The 15,647-nt window shown below is 31.3% G+C and overlaps 1 protein-coding gene across 1 annotated transcript; it reads right to left on the reverse strand.

The window, feature by feature from the left end:
• Positions 1-2,359: 2,359 nt before the first annotated feature.
• Positions 2,360-5,669, reverse strand: LOC115999301 (pre-mRNA-splicing factor CWC22). The gene is given in 5 exon segments (XM_031239157.1): positions 2,360-2,635; positions 2,637-2,678; positions 3,224-3,273; positions 3,466-3,529; positions 5,601-5,669. Coding segments are annotated over 5 exon segments (501 nt in total).
• Positions 5,670-15,647: the final 9,978 nt, after the last annotated feature.

Genomic DNA, 15,647 nt, shown 5'->3' on the forward strand with positions numbered 1-15,647 from the left:
GTTAAAAATCATCAAAAAAATCTTATTAGGATTGCTCTTAGACTTAATTTTATTCTGACAAAGGAACATGATTGAATTATTTTCAATCGTTAAAGCTATATCTAACTTGGTGTATTATTGTGATTGATTGAGAAAGTAACAACTCATCTAAATTTTCTATATACGTACTTGTCTTACAAGTTAATTAGATGGGAGGAGATAATAATTTGATATATCCTATTATTTATATACTTAGCTTAGATATGCTTTTTATTTATTGTGTTTGTTTAACTAATTTTTCCCCGTTAGGGCTAGAGTTAAGTTTAATGAGTTATTAATTGTATTTTCTCTATTTATATTATTTGCAAGATTCATTTTCTATAATTATTTATTTCTTTTTTGGATATGCAACATAGAGATCGAATAGGTTTTGGTATTATATATGCGGGTTGCAAGGTGGACCTGGGTCTATATTCACATACATTATATTCTACATTCACATACACTATACTCTACATTCACACTTTGTAAACTCCACATTCACACATTACAGGATTATATGTTTAGTAACTATATTACCACTGTTATGCATTCACATATTCAAAACTCTATATTCACAGGTCCTATACTCCATATTCACAACTTGAGAACTCCACATTCACACATTACAGGGCTACAAGTTGCTAGAACTTCTTAACTCTATTACAGATTCACACATGCATAACTCTACATTCACGATTTCTATACTCCATATTCACAATTTGAAACCTCCACATTCACACATTTCTGGGCAACTCTACATTCACACAATCATAAATCTACATTCACGATTTCTATACTCTACATTCACACTTTGAAACCTCTACATTCACACATTTTTGGACAACTCTATATTCAGCAATATGTTTACTAATTAAAAAAAAAATAAGGAACAAAAACGACGTAGTTTTGGACCAGGTCCACCTTGCAAGGTGGACCTTGGTCCACAGCATAATTTGCCTTTGTTGAAGAAAGATGAAACTTTAATTCTTGAATTAGGGAATTAAATGTGTTTGATATATTGGGCCTAGTTCTGATGCGGATGGCTCCTTCCATGCAAATGGGCGGATATATCGCAACGGTTAAATGAGTTCAGATTAACGGTTGGAATCGACAAAAAATGAAAAACAAATACAGTGACATTTTGGTTATTTTAATGATATGCTAGTGTAATTAGATATGCTTAATGGTGCTTTGTGTCCAGTGCACCATCAAGCATTCCCGTGTGCACCACATACCAACACTTAGTGCACCATAAACCAATATTTAGTGATACACCACAGAGCAACCTGTACTGTACCAAAAACTTGATTTTGCAGAGCAACCTTTTTCTTCTCTCTCTCCTCCATGTGTAAGGGTAATGTACCAAAGACCAAGTAATAATCACAGGTGTAGATGCTCTTAGGAAGGGCAATTTTATCCTCACACTCCAAACTTTCTTCTCATATATTATGAAATTGCAATTTCTAAGAAGAGGTGAGATTTGCAATTCCTCAAATTTAAAGAATTGCAATTCTTCCTAATCAAACTCTGAAATTTTTCACTTCTTAAAATTAAGTGCGAAAGGAATTACAATTCCTTTCTACCAAAGATGCCATTTAAGCCTATAGTATTTGTCCTTAAATCTAATCATGCAAATGGCATTAAAGCAAAACTGAACTTTCGTATAGTATTTGTCCTTAATTAATCTAATAATGCAAATGGCATTAAAGCAAAATTTCCAATTATATTATGCACCCGAAGTTTATTTTGCAATATGGACTATGATACAATATTTATTTTAATAGGTTTATTATATTTTGAAATAAGTTAATTTTTAATGTGTTACCAGCCAAAATAAATTTATAATACAGTAAAATGAATCTGCAATATACTAAAAATAAACTTTTATATATATATATATATATATATATATATATATAACACATCTAATCCATTTCACGGTATATGCATTGAGACAAAACCAGTACTTTCACTCATGTGTCAATAAAATAACATCAAATCCACAACAAAAAATGATTAGTCAAATAGAGTGTTCCCTCATGTAGCCTTTTTGTTCCTTTTCTCTCAACTAATAAGAAATAAAGCTTCATTAGGTAAAGTGGAGTAGAATGATCCAATTGCATACTCTATTTGACTAGAATTAGAATGACCTAACTGCATTTTTGTTACAAGTAAAAGGGCATATTACCCTCATCCCTATATGAAATTCGGAAAGAACACTCACCATGAACTGATGAACTGCAAAATCTCCACAGCTCTTGACTATAACTATGAAGTCCCGAGTGAATATAATTACACTACAAAGTTTATATACAAAGTCTAACATTTGGACACATCACTAATGTCTCCTCCGTTTCCTTTGTGTCTCCTCGGAGCTGGATGATTCAGATCCCGACTCAGACTCCGAAGAATCAGAGCCAGAGCTCTCAGATGTGTCTGATTCTCCGTGTTGTTGCTTGATTAGCCGTGGCATATTCTTCAAATATTCCCGAAGATTTTCTGTAATCCCGCCCAGACCAATGGATGTGAAGAAATTGATTGCAAAACCAGTGTTTTTGGGATTATTCTTTGGAAATATTGACTCAAAAGACTCTTGCATTGTTGGGTCATTAAGACAGTTCATTCAACAAGCAGATTCCAAGGTGTTCCGACAATTCCTGAACAACAAATCAATGTAAAATGAACATAAATACTGTCCAACGGAGTAGCATATAAACAAAGGAAAATCATGCGTTCTTTTAAATTTGATATACAAGCCTATGGATGCTGGGAATAAATAAAGGCTCACACCCAGAAATCTCAAACATGATAAAAAAAATGCACTAATGAAGTCATTGCAACACCAAGCACTGTTACTATTACTTACCTCCACAAGGTAAAGAGTATCTATATACAAAATAACTAATTTTGCATTTAAAAGAAGAGTCAATCAGAGGATGATATCCGTAGACTGAACAACATTTGTCAGGATAAATTATTTGGGAACATACAAATACTTATTATGGACTATGCTAAAACTGAAGAGACAACTGAGGATTATAAGGGGTCATTGCAGGCAGGCCATACGTCATACAACAAAAATAAGAGACAAATAAAAATCAGGTACACAAATATATCATGAGTTAAGAATATAAGGAGCTGAAGAAAAGACAAAGTATAAACAAGAGAATACAAAGGGAAATGTAATTAATCAAGTAGTTACCTAGAAGAGAATCTTGATAAATATGCGAGAAGAAGAGGTAGTGTCTTCTTCTGTAAGCCGTATGTACGCCAGAACATGCCAAGGCAATGCATCAGTTCCAAGCAGATGTGCAAAAAACTTGGCAACATTTCGAAGTTTATTAGTTTCCAGACGGTGAATCATTGAGTACTATTGCACAAAACACTTCTCGAAGTTCTCCTGGTGAACTTTGTTGATCATGCAAAAACGCTGCCCCAAAAGACCATAGTAACGGAGGTAAGTTCTCTCCTGACTGCAGCACTCTAAAAGCATTATGCATAACTCCATCTGGCACAGAACAACAGAAATACACCAGAGTTACTAATGAACCCAATCATTGACCAGGCCCAAAAAATTTTTAAAAACAAAATCAACCATCAAGAGAAGCATCTCAAAAAACTAGTTCACACCAGTAATCACCAACAATAGTTAACATTAATCACCTTCGAACTTTTCAACCAATCAATAGCCAGAAAGTAAAGCATCATACCCCATCTCCTACAAAACATCAAAACATAAACCATCTCTCCTAAATGTGTAAAATCAATGAGTACCACTAAATTAGGATGGGAGATAATCTATGTGAAGTACGAGAGCACCACTTTAACTTAACAAATCCACCAGAATACAAATTGCAGCCTAATCTATTTAGGCATAGGAATAGTTTTGTGTATATTGAATTGCCTCTTTGGAAAAGATGTTTAGAGATCCCAATCATGTTACGAAACTATCTTATTTGCATAAAAATGTCATAAACACAAAATGTGTTCATATCCTACTTTTGTCAACATCCATTATAGTTTTTTTTTTCTTTTTAACTGCAGCCCTACCACCCTCTCTTTCTCTTTGTGGGGAAGGGGGAATCAGGCATGAACTCGAACACTAAAATAGCATAGCATACCAATTAGATGCCAATAGAATGATAAATTCCTTCTGTTGCAATAGTCATGGTCAAGTATGAATCATCAGTTAAATTGAAAACAAACAGTGAAAATGTTGACTTTTTTGGATAGATTTGACAATGATGGGACAAAAATGCGTAGAAACAAAAAGGTGGACTAAAAGATGTAAAGTACTAATCTCATTACCTTCTTCTCATTAAGGTTTTTGAGAAGAAGGTAATGAGATTACCTTCTTATCAAAAAAAAAAATAAAAAAATAAAAGCAAACGCTAACACCCAGGAGAGAGAGAGAGGGTACTTTCTTCTCTCCTCAAATATTATTAATGATACAAAGGTATTATTATTATTATTATTATTATTATTATTAGAAGTATGCACTGTAGTGTAGCTATTATTATTATTATTATTATTATTATTATTATTATTATTATTATTAGTAGAAGTACGCACTGTAGTGTAGTTATTATTATTATTATTATTATTATTATTATTTAGGTTAATAATAATAATTAGTGTTAAGGAGTTTATTCTATATTAATATTAAATTATTATTTCCGTCCGTTGGTGTGAATTGTCTAGACAATTTACGAAGTTTTCATTTCTGTCCCCCACATGCAATGTAGATTATGTAGTTATTCATCTCATTTCAAATGACAATAAAATAAATAAATAAATACATAATAAAAATATTTAAAAATACGTTATTAATATCATGGAATCCATCGTACTACAAATGACAATTTAAAATTTAAAATTTAAAAATCTTTGTTATTGTGATTATTTTTTTTTTGAAAATTTTATGATGTTAATTAATATTTAATAAAATAAAAAATTTTGAAAAACAAATTCGAAGTAATAAAAATTGGAAGGGTTGTGTTCTAGTTAAATATAGAATTACGAAGGATGTTTATGAAAACGTATCAATTCTTATAATCACAAATACTGAACAAATTAATGGAGTTTATATTTCTAATTAATTAATATATAAAAGGGTATAGTAGTAAAATTTTACATTTCGTTAGAGTTGACGACCTTTTTAGCCGATCTGACTATTTAAAATTTTAAAATTTTTGTTTATATGATTATTTTTTTCTAAAAACTTTATGTTATTAATTAATATTTAATAAAATAAAAATTTTAAAACAAAAATTTAAACTAATAAAAATTTCCTATTAAAAATTGAGAATGAAAAGAAGGCAATGCAATTACCTTCTTTGTGAGAAATTCTGGTCAAACAAAAAAAATAAAAGAAGGTAGTCCAATTACCTTCTTTTCAAATAGGGTTTTGAAAAGAAGGTAATGGCATTGGTACTTTACATGTTTTTGTCTAGGGTTTTAAATGACATATTTTTGTCGAAATGATGTCAAATCTACACAATTATTGCTATGTCCCGTGAAAGGGAAGGGTGAAAATAAAATAAAATAGATATGTAAAAAAAAAGATTCAGAAAACCAACCTCCTAACCAGGTTCGAGTTTGATCTTCAACAACTTATGGCCTCCTTCCTCAAAGTCGACGGATGACATAATTGTTAGATAGATAGTTCTCCGAAGGTTGACATACTTATTTTCCTTAAGAATAAATTGAAATTTTAAATTTCAATATTTGATTTACAGAAATAGAATTATTGAGAATTTCATTTCTAATTTTGGTATACATGAAAATTGAAAGGATTAAGTAGTATAAAAAAATTATTTAAAAAAAAAAGTAGTATAAAATCCAAAATTCACATACTTATTATTGTTGTTGTTATTGTTATTATTATTTTTTTTTTGGAGGAAATTATTGTTATTGTTATTATTAATAATCTTAAACGGCAACTATCTCTTTATTGTTATTTGCAAATTCCAACCCGTAGAAAATGGATCGGGTCGGACCGTTTTCGGCTCGCTCCGAGACGAACTAGTCCGTATGGGTCGGGCTGACCCGTTTTGACTACAGCTCTACTAGTATATCCCCTCTCTAGATTTGTAACCCAACTCTTTTGGGCCATCACTTTCTAAGCACATTTCTATAATCTTTTAATACTATTATTAGCTTATCAAATCAATTAATACAATTAGTTATCACTAAGCGATTCAACTATCTTGGATTAGTTTTAATGTAATTAATGTGCCATAGTATTATGATTGCTCGATGGAGAGGAGGGGTTGGGCTGCTAATTACATAGCTAGGGATGTATGGAGATAGTTAATTTCGTAGTTTATATAAAGTAAGGTTGGTATAAACCGTGTAATGAAAGGAAGAATGCCATCCAGTTGGTATTCTTGTTCTTTGATTATTTACAAGAATGTCTGATGTTGTTTTCCGAATATGTAAGATAAGTTTCGTTTTTTAATCGACTCAACCTAAGAAGATATCGCGTTACTCTGAATGTGTACTCTAAGCAAGTTTAGTCCATGTAATAGGTCGGGAATGACAAGACCTACTCTATTGTTTGTCTTGACCATTTATTCTTAGGAATATCATTCTTGGGAATGAGCTATTCCCTTTACAGGGAGAATAACACTCCTAGGGGCTCCTGGGTATTAGCTATTTTAAAGCACTCGAGAATAACTTTTGTATTATAATACAAAAATTAAAATACCCTTTACTATGTATGCTTATAAATAAATAATAAATAAATATATATTATATTTATCAAAGTATATACACAAATTCATTAATAATAATAATAATAATAATAATAATAATAATAATAATTATTATTATTATTATTATTATTATTATTACTATTATTATTATTATTGTAGTTGTGATTGTTGGTATTATTCCTTGTGAAGGATATTTATTCTATTTGAATACTTATTCTGTTTTTAATCCTTAGACCAATCAAACATTGTAATACAACCAAAGACCATGTAGTCAAGCGGCATGAAGTGACTCTTCCAAATGGGAGCTCATGGTTCGAGCCTGAAAGGAAAAAAAACACTATTATACAATTTCTAAAGTCTATTCCTTCGGGGTAAACCAAACATTGGAATAGAATTTGTACCCCCTATGAATAACACTTCTAAGTCGGGCATAAGTACTCAAAAAAAAAAAAAAATCTTATTATTACTAATAAGTTAATTGTCCAATCAATTCATTAGACCCGGGTAATCTTATTATAGGATATTATTACTAATAAATTAATGAGTCATTTCCATTTTTGGTCCTACTGTTATTGGGGCATTGCCGATTTTAGTCCATTTCATTAATTTTTGCCACATTGCGGCGAATCTTATTTAGTACATGCAACTTTTAGTCCACCGTTAGAATTTTTGTCAAATTGCCGTCCAAAATAGGGATATTTTTGGTCTTTTTATGCTTTGGTCATTTCCTTTACCCTTTGTGGTGGTTTTCCTTACAGATTTTTATCCAATGAAGAGGTTCGGCGAAAGCCATGGCTTTGTAATGTGGATCACATGGCTTTCACCGGACCTCTTCAATGGATGAAAATGTGTAAGGAAAACCACTGCAAATGGTCAAGGAGATGACCAAAGCATGAAAAGACCAAAAGTACCCCTATTTTGGACGGCAATTTGACGAAAATTTTAACGGAGGACTAAAAGTGGCAAGGACTAAATAAGACTGGCCGCAATGTGGCAAAAATTAATGAAGTGAACTAAAATTGGCAATGCCCCAATAACAGTATGACCAAAAATGGAAATGGCTCTAAATTAATTGTCCAATCAATTCATTAGACCCGGGTAATCTTATTATAGGAATCATATTATTACTAATAAATTAATTGTCCAATCAATTCATTAGACCTGGGTAATCTTATTACAGGATATTATTACTAATAAATTAATTGTCCAATCAATTCATTGGGCCCGGGTAATCTCATTATAGGAATTATATTACTACTAATAAATTAATTGTCCAATCAATTCATTAGACCCGGGTAATCTTATTATATGAATCATATTATTACTAATAAATTAATTGTCCAATCAATTCATTAGACATGGGTAATCTTATTACAGGATATTATTACTAATAAATTAATTGTCCAATCAATTCATTCGGACCGGGTAATCTCATTATAGGAATCATATTATTACTAATAAATTAATTGTCCAATCAATTCATTAGACCTGGGTAATCTTATTACAGGATATTATTACTACTAAATTAATTGTCCAATCAATTCATTGGACCCGAATAATATCATTATAGGAATCATATTACTACTAATAAATTAATTGTCCAATCAATTCATTGGACCCGAATAATCTCATTATAAGAATCATATTACTACTAATAAATTAATTGTCCAATCAATTCAAATTTTATTACAGGATATTATTACTAATAAATTAATTGTCCAATCAATTCATTGGACCAGAATAATCTCATTATAGAAATCTTATTACTACTAATAAATTAATTAATTGTCTAACCAATTTCATTTGACCCGAATAATCTTATTATAGGAATCAAAGAAGAAGAATAGTGGGAAAATGTAAAGAGAGAAAGGGTTATATGCCAATTCGCCTTGATATTATTATTATTATTATTATTATTATTATTATTATTATTATTATTATTATTATGGTCTGTTGTGTTTGACGGTTTGACCACTATTTAACCATAATAATGGAAAATGGAAAGTGAAAGGGTGACAGGCCATTGTCTTGACTAGTTGACTTCAACTCTAATGAAGGTGTTGAAGTTGACGCATCTCACAATTTTGACCAAACCTTACTATAAGAGACCAATTTGTAATTACTCAAATATTGCATAGATTCTTATTTAATTTTTTACTTTCTTGCCAAGCACCTTGTGCGCAGATGACATGTACTGACTCTTTCATATGAGAGATCATGAGATTGATCCCCAGTTGAGGCAATACTGACTTTTTGTGCTTTATTTAAGTCCAAAGCATAAAATAAAAATGAAAAACACCAATGAAGTGGTTTTATTTTAATTTTTTAAAATTTCAATTCTATTTGCATCTATTCTATATTACTACTTGTATGTAATAATCTTATCAACAAGTCATATATTAATCAATTAATTGAGTAATACTTTTGCACTAATTTTACTGTCAAATAAATGTATACGTTCAATATTAGAAATATTTTATAATTTCATTTTTATTTTTATTATCTAAATATATAATAAAAAATTTATCATTGCATCGCACGGGTAATTGGACAATTATTGTTCTAATTCAAGTAAGAAAAACATCATAAAACATAATCTATCCAACCAATTTAATCAATTGTGCTATATAATATTCGATATTATAATTTATATAATTGTATATCGATCCAAATATTCTTAAAATATTATATCAAATCTATTCCGTGTAACGCACGGGAAAAAATACTAGCGTGTTAATAAAGTATCATATATTACATGTGTGTAACTAATAAGCATGAAAAGTGTTAATCTATATCTATATTATTATTATATATAAAAGCAATATCCTCCTCTAAAGTTTTCCCGCTCAAACGTAGGGGTATTTTAGTAATATGGTAATTATTATTATTATGATAGAATAATATTAATTATTGATTGTAATTATTATTATTATGATAGAGCTTAGCCAACATAGAGATTCCTTTCATTTGATTATAATTTATTTTTGTTATTTAAAATAGTATCAATTAGTCATGCTCTTCCTTCTAATTTTTGTTTAGACTTTTCCTAATATAAATTTTAAGTAATCAATTTCAACACTAATATACAAATCTTATAATTTCAAATAAATGTACACTTTCAAATATTAGAATTGTTTATAATTTCATCATCATTATATATATAGTGTCATAATCATGTGTGCCGCCCCTTAACGTGCGGTCAGTGCAGCCTCACCACTATGTATACAAATATATACCACTCAATGTTAGAAAATGCACCGCACAAATATGCATCATTAGGTACGCATCACAAAAAAATACAGCACTAGGCATGCAAATATACACCACACAGTGTTAGCAAATGCACCATTAGGGACAGGGAAATTATGGTGCATTATTTTGGGTGTGTGGTGTGTTTTTTGGTATTTTTCTGTATTTTCATTGTGGTGTGTTTTATAACATTGAGTGGTGTGAACCGCACCGACCGCGCGGGAAGGCGTGACCACATTTGAACAGATTTCTATATAGTGGTGAAGCCGCACTAACCGCACGTTAAGGGGTGGCCTATATATATATAAAGTTTATTCGTGCATCACAAGGTAATTTTCTATAAGTATATATACCACGTGTATTTTATGTTTTATCAATGATTTTAGGATGTTTTTTCCATATAGAAAATATTATAAACCATTATAAATACTATTAAATATTTTACAAAGTCAAATCCTTTATATTGTATAAACAAATCCGGTATGTTTGCTAATAAGGTAGATAGTGTATATATAGGAGTGAATAATAAAAATAAGAGCCACAAAATGATCTAAAAAGAACTTTTAATCCATAAAATGGTCATCATAAATTACATAAATCATATCATATAGCAAATTTTTTAAAATAAATGCAATTAAATGAGTCATATATTATTGATACTTTTGCATTAATCTTTATAATCAAATAAACATACACTCTCAAATATTATAATTATTTATATCTTCACCTTTAATTTGTATTGTTTAAATATATAATATAAAAATTAATCCGTACATTGCACGGGTAATTTACTAGTTAGATTAAAAAGATGCGTCATAAATTATCAGATAAATTTTAACTATGATTGACTATGATTGAGTTGTTAATGATGGAATGCCCAAATTGGCAACGTTATAAGAGCATTAATGGATTAAAGAAGGAAATCAAGGAATCATGATTTTTGTTCCAATCATATTAATAATGAGAATGTAATCCAATGATAGGGCCATTGTGATTGTAGTACCACAAATTTTCCCGCCTAGCGAAGTAGGGCCGTCTCCTTTGAACATTATTCCACGACGCGGTCATCTGGGCCCCACTTTTTCGTGCCCGAAACTTATGACAGGTACCGTTTGATGCTACGGTATTTAACACATGTAATTTCATTTTACTTTTTTATTTATTAACTTGCTCAAAAAAAAATTGTTAATTAATATTAAAATTTAAAATACTATTTTGTCAATCAATATAAATTATTTAATGAAATTATATATTTATTTATTTAGGAAGTATAAGTAATATTTTCTTGCATTATATAATTGTTTATTTGTTTCTTGTTATTACTTAGTTGTCAATTTTAATTTATGTTTATAGTTTAACATGACATGATATTTTTAATTTAATTTTATTGTTATATAGTTATATATTCATATTTAAAATGCCAACTACCATGCATGCAGTGTAATGTCATTTCAATTATCATTATATATGAGTTGTCATAGGTTTGAACTTCAATAGTGGGGGACGGAATAGATACTATTTTGTAAAGAATCATAAATATTTCAAAAACAAAAGTTTATATTCTCAATATTATAAAAAAATTAAATTAAAAATAACTTTTATGAAGTTTCGTTAGCCAAATCAGATACATAAAATAGATGGATGAAGTAATGAATATGACTGGTAAAATGAGTAGGAGACAGATAATCATTGAGTATGAGAGTATTAATTGGTCAAAATAATTATTATGATAAAATGATTATTGAAATATTATTTACAAAATTTATAAGCCTGGATCCACCGGTTACTAATTCCTTGCAATGCACGAGCAAAAATACTAATAAATATAACAAATTCTTTCCGTGCAATGTCCGAGCGAAAATAAAGCGTGGGTCCCCTTTTATAAGACACAACCAAGTCGGTGCCACCCCATTCTTCACTGTCACAATGTAATACACAATACAATAGAATCCAAATCCCCCACCCCACACTCTTTCACCTATAAATAGCCTCGCTTCCTACATTCTTTCATTCATTCCCAGGTCGTCTGATCTGTCTGGCTGGCCGGTATCGATTCGAGATGGAGCGATCGGCGATGGAGATTGATGACGACGGATGCACGACGCCGAAGAACCCCGAGTGTCGGATTCCGGAGGCGACGGTGTGTCCGCCGGCGCCGAGGAAGAAGCCCATTCGCCGGCGGCGCAAGCAGCCCAAGAAGAATAATGGAAGCAGCAGCTTCTTCAACCCGCCTGATCTCGACTCCGCGTTCAACCCTCCTGCAAGAAGGGAAGCTAGGGCCTTTCGCTAGCTAGCTTTCATCATTCTTGGATTCTTATCATGTCTTCTTGCTAATGTTTTAGTTCTAAAATTAGCAGATAGATAGATGCATGTCAGTCCAAAAAAAATATATGCAATCTTTATATACAGGATCGGATATGGTGTTTTGTTCTTTAAATTTTATTTGTGTTAAGGTTATCAGTAGATCGATATTGACAATTGATTACAGATCGATTTATACAACTTTTTCTTATTATTTTAAATTTTTGTGTTTGCCTCTGTATGAGGAATCAAGCTTCTGTGTTTTTAGTTTATCATCAACAGTTCCAAATGGTTGGGAATTCAAATGGATAGCCAATTAACCTTTTTTTTCTTTTTTAAACTCGAAAAAATATACCAAGTTAATCAATACTGGTACTTCTTGCACTGAATTACACTAAAAAAGTTTTGAAAGTTGTATCCATAAGTGCTTGATTGGTACAATGGAATTGTAATTTCGTTTGAGCTTGTACAATCCCATTGTTTGCTTTGAGGGAATTAAAAGTCTGCAAAATTTTAGTTCCCCCATTCAATGGAATAAAAATTCTTATCCATCCCCATGAATAAAAATTCATGGCCGATTCCACCGCGGCCTCTTTTCATTGTTTGTCCTTTTGTTTCATTAACCTTAAACAAGCCCTAATTAATATTATTATAATATTTTAATCTTTATATCACATGTAATTCTATTCATGCCAGTCCTAATTAATATTATTATAATATTTTAATCTTGATATCACATATTCCAGTAATTTTATTCATGCCAACTGAGCAATGAGATTTGAAATACTACTTTATTTCCACCTTATTTATTTTTTCAGGAAATTATAATTCTTCCCCCCCCCCCTCAACCCCAATTTTCTCCTTCTTGTAAAGAATTCATTCACGCAATAAAAATTATAAATTTAAATTTTTAAATTTTTTGCATTCACTTTTATTTGTAATTGGTGCAATCTAACACTTATAATGTGGATAATTTTTCCAAAAAGATGAACAAGAACTCCAAATTAAACATATATGGAGTAGGATGCATGCATATAAGTTGTTTCTTATTTAGAAATAAGGCATCATAAAAGAATATTCATAATTAATTATACTTAAGCTAGGTTTATATATTAAAGTCATGATTATTAGAGCTTATTTAGAAGCTTATATCTTATTTTAATTTATAAATAAATTATAAGGTCTGTTTGGGAAATGAAATATAATTTAATGAAAAATTGTAATTTTGATTTTCCAATTATGCCCGTGATACATACTTAGTTCTTAAGTTATATGGGTGACAATCTTTAACCCCCTAAGTTATGCGTAAAGTGAAGATTTTAGTATATGAAGGACCAAATAAGCATCTTTATTAAATAACATATTGGTTGTAGAAATAGTCCCCAAGGGACTAAAATCACCACTTTGCGCAGAAATTGAGTTAAAGATGATCACACATATATTTCAAGGACTAAGACTGTATCACGAATATGAAAGATAGACCAAAAATAAACATTTTTTTAATTTAAAATAATAGCTTATTTTAAAACTCTACTTATATCATTTCAACATAAGCTATATATAGCTTATAACTCAATCCCTTAATTATAACATAATGAACATCTAAGTCATTTTTTTTTTGTAACATAATGAACAACATAACTCAATCCTTTAATTATAATTATAGTCATATTTAGTCCTTGAATTGTTCACTTGGTGACTTTTTTTAGTTCCCACATCAAATATCTATTAAAACATAATAATGTTAGTTTAATTTGCAATAACTGGTAAATTAAACGGGGCAATAATGTAAAATGTGTTGGAAATAATTCTCAAAAAATTAAAAAAAATAGACGAAATAGAAAATCCACAAAAACAAATAAATATATAATTCCAGGAATTTAAACCTACAACAAAGGTTAGATAAACCTGGAATAATTGGGGACGGAGATGAACGGACTTAGAGGTAGTTGTAAGCACGAGTCGAGTTGTCTCTGTCCTTAAAACCTTATTTACCGCCTCTTGGGGTGCTGGAGCGTTGCGGTCTAGGTTTCCCAGGATAAAACGTACTAATGTTCCTGTGTTTGAGCACACAAACTTGGAACCCGGCGAACGAGAACGTGGGATAAACACAGGTGGCTAGAACGAAGGAAGAGCAGAGTTTCGAGGTGAAAAACTTGGTTTTCTTTCGTGTATCCAAATGCTACTGCTCAACCTGGTAATTTATAGGAGATTAAGGATTAATGGCATTCAATATGACATTCAATTCTGGCATTGTAACCTTCTCCCACTAACTAGACTTTAATCTCCCACTAACTCTCTATTTAACCACCCATTAACAAGAGATTAATTCTAGATGTTATGACCAGAATAAATAAGAAATAAATTCTGTAACATCCTGAATTAGTCTCCTGAACAGTCACGGTGGAAGGAGAAGCGACGGTCCAGATTATAGCCTTCGAGAGGTTACCTTAGTTACGCGCAGTAGGCCGTCCGCGAGACATCGTGAGATACCGCTAACGCGATGACGCGAGAACAATGTCTCGCGCGCCAACAGCCACGGTGGAAGGAGAAGTGACGGTCCAGATTATAGCACAGCCACGTGAGATACCGATGACGCGAGAACAATGTCTCGCGCGCCAACAGCCACGGTGGAAGGAGAAGTGACGGTCCAGATTATAGCCTTCGAGAGGTTACCTTAGTTATGCGCAGTAGGCCGTACGCGAGACATCGAGAGATACCGCCGTACGCGAGACATCGAGAGATACGAGATTGCGCGCTGCTGCGCACCTTTGAGAGGTCGCAGGCAGTGCCCCAAGATGGAAAAATGGCTCGAAGTTTTTGCATAACTTAACTCACAAGTGCCGGCGTAGTCAAGCCTTTTCAGGCTCATCCACACGAGAGATAGAGCATCTATGCTATACAAGTTACTTAGTTATAAAAAGACCCTTGTATATATAGTGGGTCAAATCTTCTTCCCAAACCAATGTGGGACAAGGCTTTCTCAAAGCTTTTTCCACACAAAATCCATCTCAAATGGGTCTATTTTGAGAACCAATTTCTCATTCACCCATTATCCGTTTTGAGCGTATAATATATCGATCTCTTCATCTCACTACGAAGAATCCGAATCCACTTTGACCCGATCCAAATCGGATATGGACCCTACATATATTTATACCACACAATGGCCACTATTGAAGTAATTTTTGCTCTGAAAATTTTAACATCCATCTTCCAAGCAAGTTACAATCATATGTTCAAAGTTTAATTGATTAAAAGATGTTTCAAATTTCAAATAGTATGTCTTTTGATAGTTATGAAGAATTTAGTGTAGATGTAGGGAGATACTACCAGTTAGGATGTCTTGGCCAGACTTGT

This window comes from Ipomoea triloba, chromosome 12, assembly GCF_003576645.1.
Source record: "Ipomoea triloba cultivar NCNSP0323 chromosome 12, ASM357664v1".
NCBI lineage: Eukaryota > Viridiplantae > Streptophyta > Magnoliopsida > Solanales > Convolvulaceae > Ipomoea > Ipomoea triloba.